We start from the raw sequence: 16,038 nt of genomic DNA on the forward strand, positions 1-16,038 counted from the left end.
TTCACATAAGCTTCCCGAAGTATACGATAACTTTTTCTTCAAAATAAAGTAATGAATTCAAACTTCCCGCAAATGCTCTTTTTTTGGCACGAAATTCGACATTTTTAAGCGTAAAAATATCTATGATGTTTAGCACCTTCAGCAAATTTGACATATAACGTTTTGAAGCTTGTTGTCAATACAACAAAATAGCATACATATCAAATCGCATATATATATATATATATATATATATATATATATATATATATATATATATATCAAAATACGTGTAACTCCATCTATTGAAAAAAATCCGCATTATTCACTGGTACACCCAGTAGATGAGGAATGGAACAAATGAACCAGGCAGGGAAAACTATGGAAAGGTGACAGTGGGATCTAGGGTTTATAAGTCCTGTTATATGGTCAAAGAGAAGACTTCCTGCATGGGGATGGCAGCAAGAGGTTCGTGGAAGGAAGGGCGGGGACCCTTCATTAAGGATCTTGGGCGACTGGGCTAAGGAAAGGCTTTTTATATTGAAGGTTGTGGAGAGATGATAAAAGCTGGGAAGTGACGTCCTCTGTTGTATAGAGACCATCTGGCAGCTGTGTGGCAAATTAAATACCGGTGGGTTGGGAAACTGGGTGCTGAGAGGTGTGTAAGGTGATGTTGCCATAATCCTGGGTGAGGTTATGGGGGACAAGGTAAGGCAGTGGGCAGATCATGGGTTGGTTTGTGAAAGACCAAGGAGAAGCTGTAGTCTGGGATGTGGGAGAGTTGGCTGAATTTGGTGTCATTCACTGAGAGGAGACAAATTGAGAAATTGGAGAAGGCAGGGACCTGTGTGTTTATTAGATGCCTGTGGGAATGGGACAAACACTTGGCTTATAGACAGGGAGCTTAGCAGGTCTGGGCCGGATACACTATTTGTACACCATCACTTCACCTGATAGCCGAAGCATGAAACTACGTAGGTCACCCGTGGATGGGGGGTGTAGCGCTTTCTCTTATCTTGAAATGTAACAGAAAGGTAAGCTAGCTGAATCTGCCTTTGCCTTTTTTACTCTGCAAGAGAATTCTTGAACGCCGATTAGATCAAAAGGCCCCTGGGAAGTGTCCAGATAAGGAGTAGGTTTCCCAGCAGCAAGTCTCCCTGAGCATGTCAGCGGGGCATCTGAGGAGCTAACTTTTCTTCTCCACTAAATACAGAATCCCTTAATGTTTAAAGAAGAAGCATAAAAAGAGAGAAGAGCTTGTTTCTCCGTACGTTTCATAATCATATAGGGTGACTAAGGCGCCCCATAGCAAGGCCCTGCCGCTTGGCATTCTATCTGGTCTTGTGCATCATGACAGATGCGCCAGCGTCGGAGCGTCTCGGGCTGCCGGCTGCTGTCAGGAGGCGAGGACTTTCCAAGCTTTATTTTCTGGGCAAGAATCTTAAACATTCTTTTAGGCAGTTCTATGACCTGAAAGTAATTCAAGCCATAGCCTGAGCATAGGACCGAAGAGGTCGGATGTTAATGATTTATTAAATGATTATATTTTCTGTTGGGACATACTTTTCATAGATAAGAAAAAGTGTACTGTTATGTTGTATGCCATGCATTGTACAAAGAACTTCTCTAGTATTGACAGCACTCATTGCACATGATATAAGACCTCACAGAAAGGGCTGAGAAGAGGGTCTTTGCTTCCCTGTAAGAAAGGTTTTTGACAGCTGTTCAGTGTGGAAAAGTGGCCCGTAGTTTATGAGCAGACCTGGCTTTGGAAAAGACCAAGGACAAGAGTTATAACATATGGAACTTATTTGAGAAGTAATTCCTAGCTATGACTAATGGCCTGTGCTCAAATTCCTGGGAAAGTTTAAAAGAAAAGCTTTGCAAAATAAATCATATCTCTTGTTTGCTAAATTGTAGGACTTAGATAACTTTGGGGAACTCGTGGACTTCTGTAATTCTATATGGAAGCTCTGAAGTTTTCTCTTTTAATTAATTTTTCCTGGTTTTATTTTTAACAACCCTGTGATTCAGTTTGTTGGTTTATTCCATTAAGGGATTATTTATTTAAAAAAGATTATTTTTCCTTCCCCTAGCCCCCAGAGGTCCTTAAGATATTCACATTAAGCAGTCACTACAGGGGTAGTTTATAGGAAAGATATACTTTGTGTGTGTGTATTAGCTTCTGGTACAGTGTTGGTTTTTTTTTTACTGTACAACTTCCAATTACAATGTTTCCTGTGTTTATTTATATCAAGATAGTATGTGACATAAACAGCAGAGGAAGTGTTGTACCAGGGAAGTGGACTAGAAAAACAGTACTACTATGGATATGTTTCAGAAAGAATACCCCTTTTTTTTCATTCCCAAACTTTAATTGGGTAGAATTATGTGGGGGAAATGCTCCTATTTTAGTTAATAATTGCAGTAATCCCTTTCTAAACTCTCTGTGTCCATGCTGATTCTTACCTCACCATTACATTTTTTACAACTAAGCATTTCATAAGCCAAGAAAAATCATGATTACTTAACTCAGCTTGTCTTTTTTATCACACATAAATATGGCATTAGCACAACAATGAAACTGTTTGGGGACGCAATCAAAAGTGCATATCACTTTTCAAAAAAATATTTGCAGTAGGGGAAATATCCGCATTTCCAGGTTTAGAAATTAGAAAATAAAAAATCTCATCACTAACTCTGTAGCTTTTTACTTATTTGTTTACTTATTATTATACTTTGTTTTCACTTTTTTAATGATAACCATACTCACATTCCTTATGACTTTATTTGGGTGCAAGACTCATTTTTGGGCCAACAGTTCTTTTGAGTCCCAATTTCAATGTCAAACAAAGTTCCTTATGTGTACATGTCAGCAATGATATTTCAGTTCTGGATGGTGGACAAATGGTGGTGATGCAGGTCTGACCCTCTCTGGTTTGGTCCTGGGCAACCTGCACTGATGCACAGCTGCTGACTGCTAGCGTGGCAAGGCGTCGTCAGCGTCTTCCATCTCTGGACTGCTTCTCTTCTGTCTTCATGGCTGGAGTAGTCCTGTCAATTCCTCTCTGTTGCAGGAATCCACATGGTCTTAGAGTTGTTTTCTGAAAATATACAAACATATTCTCAACCAAAAAGAAACTCATTACAGACTAATTCATTTGCCTCTCAGCATAACCATTATGGCTTGTCTCATTTTCGGTTCTTATAAGTATATTTCTTGTATCACATGACCTCACATATCTAGGGGAAATAATGAACAACATAAACTGATGAACAAAAACAGACCCGGAGACAGGGAAGCATCGATCAGGCTGTCAAACCTCAGAGGGGAAGGCAGGGGAGGGTGGGGGAAGGAGAGATCAATCAAAGGACTTGTATGCATGCATATAAGCCTAACCAGTGGTCACGGACAACAGCGGGGTGGGGGAATACGTGGGGAGGGCTTTGGGATGGGAATGGGGGGATGAGGACAATTATGTGATATCATAATCAATAAAGAAATTTTTTTAAAAAAGACTCATTTTTGGCCCTGCAGTGTATTCTTTATTATCCGAGAATGGTGTAATTGGTATAATAGAGCATTGGGAATATGGACTGGAAGTCAGGCTGCCTGAGTTCACGTTTATGGCCTTGGGCCAATTACTTAGCTTCTTTGGGTCTCCCTTTCCTTATCTGAAAATTAGTACCTTTTTTCATAGAGCTATTGTAAGAGTTGAAGAACTCTCAATAATCGTTGTGATGTGCCTACTACTCCATAACTTATTTCCCCACTTCTCTGATGGGGGTGGCCTGTTTACCTTTCTCCTCTGTGCTTTTAGGCGTGCTAGTCTATAATTTACTCTCCTACCCTAAAACCCCTTTCCTGGTTTCCACCTAAAATCTAACAAAGCCATACTATTTTGTTTTCAAGTTTTCAGCTCAGCACATCAGTGAAATCAACCTTTAAAGAAGGAGTAGTTAAGAAAAAAATAAATAAAAGGAGGAGGGAGAATTTGGCTCACTGAAGGCAGGCTGGGAAGAGATGCACACAGTGGCTCCAGAGCCGCTATGAGCCTGCCCAGCCCACTGCTAGACCCCAGCCCGTCTTACTGCCTGAAACAGTTAGGTCCCCCTCTTCTAGTCTATGTGCGTCCCCATCCTACACCGTTCCTTCCTCCCTTCTCTCCTCTCCCCTCTCTTCCTCTTTCCTTCCATCCCATCCTCATTATTGTAAAATTTAAGAAATTGCTTATACGTTGGGATATCTTAAATTTTTCTTATGATTTTAACAATCCGCATTACATAAATATTGAGTAATAATGATTCAAATACATTAACGTTCAGCTCCTAAAATGTGTAATGCCTGTAAAATGGCTGTAAAATTTAATGAATTTTCATTTCTTTTATTAACGCACAGAGACTATTAGATGTTTGCTTAAATTCACAAATGAAGAAATTAAAACAGATGAGTGATTTAGTTTCTCTCCGAAGATAGCCTTAGTACTGAATACCCAGGAGGGTACAGGGATAATAGTAAGAAGAAATAGCATTAAAAGGTCGGGGGAGTAAACATTGAATTGCATAAATTATCAATTTGCTGAAGGTTCTTCCACCGGTCCTCAGACATTGAGTCACTTTGATTCCTCTAAGCTAGGAGATAAGACCTGGAAAAAAAATCTTGAAGCCATAATTGGCTCAGCTCAGAATATATAGTGTTTCTGAATTTTAAGGTTTGGGAAGCGTAAGGAGAGTTATATTTTCATCTGAATGAGACCATTGATACACACGGGACAGCTGTGCTATGGGAAAATCTTCGGCCATCTCTTAGAGTGCTAACGAACGTGAGAGCGGCATTGGGACCTAATAGCAGTGACACAGAGGTGCCCAGGTTCAGATCTGGGGTTTCCTGAGAATGTCAAAAGGCACAGGATTGGATGAAGTAACCTCACCAGTGTCTTTGCAAAATGCAGGAGTGGCTAATTAATCTGCTGAAAGAACTGAGCTTATAACATTTATTTTATCTTTTGGAGCCTATATTCTCAAAGGTCAATTTAACTGCAACATTTTCCTTGTATGACCTTTGAAGTATAATGTAGCCACACATTCTATAGAAGTGCTTTGCTAAATATAAACTTTTTGGTCAAAATCAATAGAAAAGTATTTGTTACAGGAACGTATGTGCAGGATGTCGGGGAGTGAGTAATTCCAGTAGCTTTTAAGATGTCCGTTCTAATTTGACCCTTTATATATCTTATTTATAGCTAAAAAGCAGTTTGACCCTTTTTGCTGATTTTTAAAAAGACTTCATTATTGTAAAGTATAAATGAACAAGTAGTAATAAGAATGGCCATAAGTAGACACAGGTTTGTGAGGAGGCTGCGATAGGTTATAGCTGGTGTTTATGAATGTTTTCCACAATGCTTGAATGCTTTACAGTATGCCTAGTTTAACCTTCCATTAGAGATTGCTGGGTAGGATGAATGAAGCACAAGTAGTTTCAGAACAGCAAACAAGCTAAAGTAAGTAACTTACCTTTCTGGTTCAAATAACAGTATTCAGAGAATTTCATTTGGTGCAACCTAGAGTTGTGACATTATTAGATCACAGTGGACTATATGAAATTTTGCAATTTACTCCTCTCTTTCTCAGATAGATTCTGTGAAAATAGTCAATTCTGTCTTGGATGAATGCTTTTCTACTCGCTTATCTTGTGTGTATAGATGGTTTTATTAAGAAATAGCAAAATTTTTATTCAGAACAGTCGTAAGCGCTGGAAGCAGAGGATTGCTTGCTCTTCTTTGCCCTGGGATCACCTTGTTCCATTGAGGAAACCTTGACATCTGGTATGTGCTGGGGAGATTCCACTCCCTCACACTGCACAACTCCAGCCGCAACTTTGTAGGCATCTTACAAAATGATATTTGCATGAATAGTGGCCTGCTCAGAAGAATGAATTAAATAGGAAGCATGTACCACTTTATGTTAATAAGCTCTTATGACCATTATCCATAAAACAAAAATTTTAATCTTTGTAAACAGGCTATGAGATAAATGCATATTATCACGTTCATTATAGGGAAACTGAGACTTGGAGAGTTTGAATAACTCGACCAAGATTGCACAGTTGTCAAGAGTTAAGTACAAACTAGTGCACTCTCCTGGAGAATGTACTCCTTACACTCATCTCCTGGAATAAAAGGGGATTCATATAGCACCATTCTTCAAAAACATAAATTTCTTCTCCTACTCTGTTCTTATAAGAGAAGTGTTATTACTGATAAAGGGAAGGAAAAGATGAAAGTAATATTAAATTTAAGTTGGATCTAAACCTATGTGGTCCAATGGGGTGGGGATCATAATGGAACACTAGATTAATAAGTAGAACAAAAACATTCAATAGGGAAGCAGCAAGCGACATTCAAGGTAGAATTTAATGGATGACTGTGGTACCCAGATAACCTTACATAGCACTTAAATTTTTTTTTTGGGGGGGGGATAATTTTTAAATAAAGACTTTTTTGAAGAGTAATTTGCTCATAATAAATGATCTAAATAAGATGTACTTAATCTTTGATCTCCCATTGTTATATGAAGGTCTTGGTCATGTGCCCATCCTCCACAGGTGATGTGAGTTTGGGCCTGTGAGTTCTAGTTCAGAAGAGCTGTGGGTGTACTGACCTAGTGAGGGAGTGTCTCTTGCAAAGCTGTGGAGAGTTAACGTGACCAGTGTCCAGGAATGAGCCGCTACCCAGCCCTAGACCACTTGCCAGAGCTTCATCCTGGGAAGCTGTTTGGTAGGAAGGGACGGGACAGAGGTTGGAACAAGGCAGAGATACTTGCCTGTAATTCCCAAATTAGGACTCTGATCCGATTTTCCCAGTTGCAGAAAACAATGGGGAAATGAGCTGTGCTTACCTCAGAGACTGTTTACAGATAGGTTCACCCACTCATTATTACCTACCTTTGTGATCTCTCCACTTTGTGAATTGGCTGCAAAGACATCTCAACAAGAAATTACTTTTGCTGTGTAAATTGCGTGGTCTGTGGTAGCCTCTCAAACAGTTGCTTTAGATAGCACTGTGGAGTAGCATTAAGTCTTCTCTTCAAAACCTTAGATGGAGTCTTTCAGTGCTTTGAAAGTTTGGGGTACAGTGCTGTAAGCTTAACATCCTGGCGCTGTTGAGTCTGTTGCCTGCTATTGGGGCACTGTAGGCATTGATTAGTGGTGAGCTTCGATTGGCACCGGCACTGGAGCCCACGTCTGGAAAGGGGCGAGAAGTGAACGTGGAAGGAGAGGTACGTTCCGATTTCTCCTGGTGCATCGCCACTTGTTTCGTTGGCCAAACACGTTGTGCTGACCTTCTCAGCAGTGAACAGCAGGCGCTGAAAGTTCCTATAGGACAGCCCTGGAAAACCATGGTCTAGAGAAAATTGTAATTCATGTATACCTAGAGAAATAAAACCCCAAACATGTTTGGACAATCATCTGTCTAACCACATAAAAACATTGCTAGCCATTGCTTTTGAGTAATTTATGAGCATTCCCTCGTGGCTGTTTATTAAAACCACTTGAAATAGCCAAAGGAAAGTGGCAGGAAACGGAGTTGCTTGGCTCCATGTAACGCACCCCCAGTTAAAGGGTGTCTGTGAGCTAGCGTGGTATTGTAAGCCATTATCCAGTATCAGATTTGCTTCTCTGCTATACAAAATAAGTGAAATAGCTGGTAATTATTTTTGAATTTAAAATGGACCACTACCCATAAAAAGAAATTGTTTAAACCCAAGGTTTGGGTAATGGTTAAAAATTAAAAAAAAAGTTTAATAAGTTAATTGTATCTTAATTACTGAAACAAGACTTTTTCAAGAACTTACAGGATCAATATCTAGGGAGAGTCGTACTGAAATTGCTTTTGTATTTTTCCTAAAGGGTCTTTCTCAGTAAGGTCATGCAAAGTAACACATTCCACAAATATTATGGGATCTTGAATCTCTTGAACTCTGTGACATGATTTTCCCCCTAGAGTTACCTTCTGGAAGGAGTTTCATCAAGCCTCTTGCGTAAATCTGGAGAGAAAGAGTTCTGTGAGAGCCAAGATTGCGCATTTCTCTAGATTTTTAAAAAAGAAATCCTTGTGAATGTTAAATCACCAGGGTTGCACCCTGATTCACATTTTTTAATGATGGTTTTCCACCATTTTGTATATCATTTTATTTTTCAGTAGCAACAATAAACCTTTATAACATACCAACATTTAAAACACCTCCTTCACGTTACACTTGGATTACTTCAGAATGGAAGAATCCCGCCCACGTGTGGGACCGTGTGTGGGGACGAAAGGCATGCGTTCCCTGGGGACGTACAGACCCGAGGGTCAGAGGCAGCCACATTGGGTTGTACATCCACTTTGTGCCTGAAAGTGTTGGCATTTCCATTTTGATCTCTTGAATTTAGACTCACATATTGTGAGCAGCAGCTCATTGACTGCATACAAAAGAAGCATCATAGTTCAGATGTAAGAACACGTACGCTATAATGGCTTTTGGAAACATTAGGCCCCTGCTTCTCTACTATTTGTCGATGGTATTCTGAATAGGCACTGTTGTGTTAAATTAACTTGGATTTTCTTTTCTACCTTTGAGTAACCACATTTTAAATCCTCTTGGGAAGTTCTGAGACTGCTTACAATATTTTGGACACCTAGCAGATAGGTATTGCGAATTCTGTGAAGAAGCGAACATTTATTGAAGAAAGTCTATAATATGCCAAGTCTATGCTTGTTATTTATAAGATATCTATTTTTTCTTCAATTTTTATAAAAACCTTAAGAGATATAGGGATGAAGATACTGAGTCTTAGTGGTTTTGGTGCCCAGATTCAAATGGAACTCTGGCTAACTTGAACACTCACATTCCTAATACATTCCAGATGGTTTTTAGATTTCAAACGTCATTTCTCACATAAAATTGACTTTAATCTCCATATTGTGAAGACCTTTGCATAGTACTTGCTATATAGTAAATAGTCAATAAATCATATCTGTTGTTCTCTATCACTCTTAGATGTCCCCTCCCTTCCTCATTTTGCCTATTTATTGCCTCCAGAACTTTATTTAAAAAAAAAATCTTTGAGTTTCAGATTAATAGAATGATAAGAGGAGGAAGAAAGAGAAAAAATATGAGCAAGTCCAAAAACAACAGAAAAAATAAAGAAATACGGAATAGAGATAGGAAATAATACTTGCTCACAGGATGGTTAGGTAATGATCACATTTAATTTGCTATATCTCCTCAGGTTTTGTTTTATTCTCAGGTCATATGTAGATAACAGCAACATAAGGGGTTTGTCAAAGATTGAAACTACTGGATATGAATATGGGTGCCAGTGTCTTAGTATACCTCCCCCCTCTCTCTCCTAATCCTTCCCATTCCAATAAAGAACATTTCATTCATTGTACTAGTACCATTTTGAGGTGGGATATTCTGCCAAAGTAGTTCTTTGAGTCTTCCCATAGCACAAAACTAATAGTTCCAAAGTGAAATTCATTGTCTTAATTCTACTCCACTAAACATACTCCCTCTTTTTGTTTTTTTGTTTTAATCCTCATCCAATGACATGCTTAGAGAGAAGAAGGGGCAGGGGGAGGGGGAAGGGCAGAAAAAAAAGCATTGATGTAAACTTTATGTCACTTTTAATTTTTCTCCCGTTTTTTCCTCCCCAAAAAAACTGTCTCTTCAATTCCCTGCTACTCATCTGTCAACACGGCAGGCACCTGCTCTGATTCCTCACCACTTCTATCTTGAGCTCCTCTCCCAGCCTTTAGCTGGCATATTATACCTTAATCTCTTCGTTCTCAAAGTACCCCATGTATTACTGGCTTGGCTTCTCAGAACAGGTTTTCTTAACATTAAAAAATATCCTCTAGCCACCTGTATGTGCACTTTGCAGAAGTGTCTGTTTAAGTCCTTTGCCCATTTTTACATTGGATTATGGTCAAGGGACATATAAAAACATACTCAAAGTCACTGATCATCAGATAGATGCAAATTAAAACGACAATGAGGTATCACCTCACACCTGTCAGAATGGCTGCCATCAACAAATCAACAAATAACAAGTGTTGCAAGGATCTGGAGAAAAGGGAACCCTCGTACACTGCTGGTGGGAATGCAGACTGGTGCAGCCATTATGGAAAACAGTATGGAGTTTCCTCAAGAAATTAAAAGTGAAAACTGCCATTTGGCCCAGTGATCCCACTTCTAGGAATATATCTTAAGAAACCTGAAATACCAATCAGAAGGAATACTGTATTGTACACCCCTATGTTCATAGCGGTGCAATTTGTTATAGCTAAGATCTGGAAGCAGCCCAAGTGCCCATCAGCAGATGGGTGGATAAAAAAGCTGTGGTACAGCTACACAATGGAATACTATGCGGCAGTACAAAAGGAGGATCTCTTACCCTTTGAGACAGCATGGAAGGACCTGGAGAGCATTATGCTAAGCGAAATAAGCCAGTCAGAGAAAGACACATGATCTCACTCATATGTGGAATCTAATGAAAAAAATAAACTGATCAACAAATAGACCCAGAGACATAGAAGCATAGAACAGATGGACAAATCTCAGAGGAAAGGCAGGTATAGGTGGGTGGGTGAATGGGGAAAGATTAACCAAATAATTTATATGCATATATGCATCCCCCATGGACACAGACAATAGTGCGGTGAAAGCCTGGGGGAGGGGGTGGGTGTGGGTGTTGGAATCAAGGGGGGGGGGGGAAGGAAACATCTGTAATACTTCCAACAATAAAGATACATTTTTAAAAAATCCTCTGTTCCGAAGCCAACAGTCATTTTAATGTTCAGGCTGCTTTCCCTGATTATGGGTGTAATTCACCCTTTCCATACTTATTCCAATTGAGTGAATTACTAATAATGTATACTCTTTTCTCCAGTTAGAGAATGTTCTTATTCATTAATAATAATGACATATTGCTTCTTTGGAGCCTGCTATGTGCCAGAACTGTTCGACATGCTTCACATTCATTCTGCTACTCCCAATTGTAAAAAGTTAAATGAGGGTTGTAACGTGGTCAGTGCACTCACAAGTAAGATCGACTTTTAATGAGTGCTTAATAAATGCTCTCTTCTCCTACACTCCACCCCACTTCCCACATGCCATGCTTAGTGCTACCCTTTTGCCTTTGTACATGATGTTCTCTCTTCCTAGAATATTTTTTCCTTTTGGTGTATCCAGTTCATATTCACTATCCAAACACTGCCTCGACTCATTCAGTTCTCGTGGGTCTTTCCTATTGTCAGAATACTAATCTCACCTAATAATAGACAAACATGTAAATGGACCGTACCTCCGCTATGCCACCAGCCAATCAGGAGTGATATGCAAATTAACCCAACAAAGATGGCAGTTAATTTGCATGCTCAGCCGCCTAGTGACTGGGGCGGGTGCAGGCGTTCTGCCCCACCCCCAGTCTCTCAGGGCCTCTGGCAGTGTGGGAAGGTGGGGCCGGAAGGGAAAGAGGTAGCTCCTGGAGCGGAAAGAGGCGGCTCTGGGGCCTGAGCAGAAAGGGGCTGGGTCGGAGTGGAAAGACAGTGCCAGCAGCCAGGGAAAGGAAAGCCCATTCTAGCATGAATCTTCATGCATCGGGCTTCTAGTGTATTTATAAGGAGTTTGACATGGTTTGCCTTGTAACTCCCTTTTGTCTTTCACCTTTTCCAAAAATTTAACAGCGCTTGACAGGCATCAAATACTTGTTAAATGAATACATTCTCCCCTTCTCAAGTAGACATCAACTTTCTGGAAGGGTTAGCCCAGTCCTTAATTTCTTCTCATCATCTCAGATCTCAGCGATGTGGGGGAGTCCAAGCCGTCTGTCGTTTGGAACTTTCATGGGAAAATACTTTTTTAATACCACGCACATAGATACACTTCAATGAAGAGGGGCAAAAAAAGATTCAGAGATAGAAGTCTGATAAGTAGGTAAATTCAGAATGAGATTCATTATCTATGTTTTTTGGACAATATTGAAAGCTGTAAATTTTGAGCCCTTATTGTATGTAAAACACTGAGCTAAGTGTTTTACATTCATAGTCTTAGAACCAAATTGTTGGATGCATGATGCAGCTAATGCTCAGAAGGGTTCCCTAGCAGCTTGTAAGCAACAGAACCTGGTTTAAACCCAGGTAGTTTTTATTCTAAACATGTGTCTCTCAGCGCTATACTGTATATCATCCTATTCAGCCTCGTTGCTGGAGTTTTCAGCCCTTGAGAACTATCTCCCTGTTGAAGTTCACTAAGTTTAAATACATTAGATGATGCTTTTGTTTCCAGCATATACATTCAGTACATGTTAGCCTTTATTTTTGCCATTTTCCAATTTACACTGAACTGTTCATGACATTGTCGTTTCCCCTTATGCAAGCTTCACTTTAAAGGCAGAATCAGCTATTTATTATGTCTGCGAGCTCTGGATATGTATGCGTGTGTGTATATATGTGTTTGGGCATCCATGAAGGCGCCAAGGATTTAGAGAGTGAGGATGAAAAGTTAGCTGCTTTGCTACTGTTTCCAATCAGCTCTCTCATTAGAGGCCTGCAGTGTATCTGCAGGGATGCCTGCCTGAGCTCACAGGGGGAAGCAGGTGATGGATGGTTCCAGACCCTCAGTGTCTCAGAAAGAATCTTGAGTATTGATCTATTTTGTGTGTTTTTACAGCATAGGATTTTAGGCTGTGTTTTTAAGATCTCTCATTTTTCTGCAAATTGGAGAATGACAGAACCGTGGAAGGAATTGACACTCTAGTTTTTATTTTTGTGTATACTATCTCAATGCATTTAGGTTCTGGAATTTAAGAAGTAAGACTTGACTAAAGAATAACCAGTTTAGTGAAAATGAGTAAAACCGTTTGGTTGGAAGTTAAAACTTTTTATATAATTTCAGACGTACAGAAAAGTTATAAGAATAATATAAGGAACTCCTGTATACCCTTTAACCTATTTTAAAATAGAGTGATGTATTAAAAAAAATTTTTTTTTAATGTTAGCGTTTTCTAATTATACTAGAGGTCCAGTGCATGAGATTCCTGCACTGGGGGGGGGAATAGGGGGTGCCTCAGTCCGGCCTGCGCCCTCTCACAGTCCGGGAGCCCTTGGGGGATGCCCCACTGATGGCTTAGGCCTGCTCCCTGGGGGAGCTGGCTCAGGGCTTCTGGCTGAGCGGTGCTCCCCCTGTGGGAGCACACTGACCACCAGGGGCCAGCTCCTGCATTGAGCGTCTGCCCCCTGGTGGTCAGTGCACATCATAGCAACCCGTTGTTCTGCCATTTGGTCAATTTGCATATTAGCCTTTTATTATATAGGATAATAGATCATGTTGTTATCACAGTGGTAGAAAAAGATTTTGTTAACTAGCCTGCTCCCTGCCACAAGGTTTCATCCTATATAATAAAAGCTTAATATGCTAAGTGTCCGGTTGGCCTTTCAACCAATCAAAGCGTAGTATGCTAATGATATGCTAAGGCTGCTCACCTGCTTACTATGACGTGCACTGACCACCAGGGGGCAGACAGTTCACCGGTTGACCAGTCACTATGACATGCACTGACCACCAGGAGAAGACGCTCCGACTGGTAGGTTAGCTTGCTGCTGGGGTCCAGCCGATTGGGAATGAGCAAGACAGGCCCGACATGCCCTGGAGCCCTCCTGTGGTCCCTCCCCAGCTGGCCAACCTTCCTCGACCCTGATCATGCACCAGTGGGGTCCCTTGGCCTGGCCTGCACCCTCTCGCAATCTGAGCTGAGGGTCACACCCCTCCCCCGAGTGCATGAATTTTGTGCACTGGCCTCTAGTTGAGATATAAATGACATATCTAGTTGAGATATAAATGACATATAACACTGTGTAAACTCAAGATGTACACGTTGGTTTGATACATTTGATACTGCAAAATGATTGCCACCATGGCCATAGCTAACACCTCCACCCTGTCACATAATTAACATTTCTTTTGTGGTGAGACATTTAACTTTTTGCACTCGGATGTCGAGTGTGACTCGACACGGTTAGCATTAGAATAAAGGAATCGAGAAAAAAGCAAGCGAGTGCAAAGGGTTAATATCCTATGTTTAATTTTAATGCTTCATAAAGGGTTTTTTTAAATGGAGATTTTCTTCCAGCATAATGTTACTGTCAGAAATGTTTGTCTCCTTGCATTCAGTCCCTGGCCCCCATACTTTGAACCCTCTCACAATATTCTTACAGATCAATATTAAAAGATTTATGTTTTAAAGTTTTAGGGGAATCCCAATTTGGAGTTTGAGGCTAACATACTGTTCATTGAAAATAAATCAGATACTATTTTAGTAGGGCTGGAAATATGAGAACATTCCTGCAAATCCCAAGTGTAAGAATTATACTGAAATAGGAAAGAAAAGTGAGCCTTATTTTATTTTGCAGTTGTAGAACTATAATATTCTAGTGGCAAAATGGAAGAGCTTTTTTATGATTCAGTTTTAAAATGATGTTTGAACTGACTGCATTAAAACAGTATAATTAAAAGTATTTGTAAATTTACTATCCAATATGCTGTTTCTTAGTTATATCTTAGAATAAGGAAGTTAAATATTTAACTAAGATTTTACCACGTGTACTTGTTTTCACATTATTTACATTATGTTGGAACCAAATGACATAATTTGTGAGAACAACTTAATTATAAAGTAGAAAAATACTACAACATGCGAGGTATTTTTATTTCATGTATAGACGTGAACAAGAGAAAAAAAGCTGTTTATTTAAATAAGGTGAATAAATGAGCCATCTTTTATCAATATTTGCATGAAATTATACCTAATTTAATTAATTTGCATTTTTAATTTCAGATTCAAAACGCTAATGATGTATTAATTGCTCCACTTGAGAAATTTCGAAAAGAACAGATAGGTGCAGCAAAAGTAAGTGTTCCATTTTATTATTCTTCAGATATTCTCCTGGTAATTAAAGATGACATAATTTCAGATGTTAACATTTTGATATTAGAATGACCTTTTAAAAATTCTGTACGTCATTTTTAACTTTTGCACTGAGCCTATTACAAAGACCGGCATTTCTTTAAACATAAAAGATCTTCTTCTTCTTCTACTGAATAGAGAAAAAGTCAGCATCAGTGAGTTCCTTCCATTACCACAGTTGGAGGGAAGTATTTGAAGAGGGGTGAAGTTATGGTAAAATTATGAGCTTTGCTCCAACATCTATAAAATAAAAATTAGGCAGAGGGTATACTGAAAATTCAGGCAGTTATTATCAAAAAACTGTTATTACTTATTAGAGGCCTGATGCACGAAATTCGTGCAAGGGTAGGCCTTCCTTTCCCTGGCTGCCGGCACTGACTTCCCTCTGGCACCCGGGACCCAGGCTTCCCTTGCAGCCCCAGCTTCGTCTGGAAGAATGTCCGGTCTAATTAGCATATTACGCTTTTATTATTATAGATTGTATTTTTTCACTATTAAAGAAAACGTGTTTGTGGAAAAACCTTCGACATGTTTATCAAGCCTTTGCAATGATGTTTAGTTGATTATGTACCAATTAAAATTTCCCTGAGCCTAATATTTTTTGAAATTTACTTTCACCCTTTTTCTTAGATCTGCGTTTTAACTACCTGCACAACATTCTGTAAGGACATAAACTTTAGGGTTTCCAAAATGGAACTCATCACTTCACCCATTCTTTCTCAAAATGTTTTGGTTTTCTATGTAGTCAGTGACATAGCCCTTCCCCATGCGAGCAGTACTATCCATTCTAATGCAGAATTATTTTTCCTCCTTTCCACCTTCTCTTCTGTCTGAAATATTGAAATATCTTACTAGTTGGTCTCCACATGCACATCCTAATCTGTTATCTACCTTCCTGTCTGTCATTCTTGGATAGTGGATCTCTTTGAGAGACAGTTTACTCCTGATAAGGAACGCGCTCCACACCGCGCCCATCTGCTGCATTCATAATACCTCCCTCCTCGGGCGCAGTTGCCTGCTCACCAGTCTCTGTCCATGGATTTACCCAA

The 16,038-nt window shown here is 39.6% G+C and overlaps 1 protein-coding gene across 1 annotated transcript in view; it reads left to right on the forward strand.

Annotated features, from left to right (window-relative positions):
* The window catches only part of ARHGAP42 (Rho GTPase activating protein 42), a 251,835-nt gene that overhangs the window by 128,554 nt on the left and 107,243 nt on the right, over positions 1-16,038 (forward strand). The window contains exon 4 of the mRNA XM_079787754.1: positions 14,861-14,932. Within this exon, the coding sequence (XP_079643880.1) occupies positions 14,861-14,932 (72 nt within the window). The remainder of the gene's footprint in view (positions 1-14,860; positions 14,933-16,038) is intronic.

The sequence above is a fragment of the Cnephaeus nilssonii genome (genome assembly GCF_951640355.1).
Source record: "Cnephaeus nilssonii genome assembly, chromosome: 13".
Classification (NCBI taxonomy): domain Eukaryota; kingdom Metazoa; phylum Chordata; class Mammalia; order Chiroptera; family Vespertilionidae; genus Cnephaeus; species Cnephaeus nilssonii.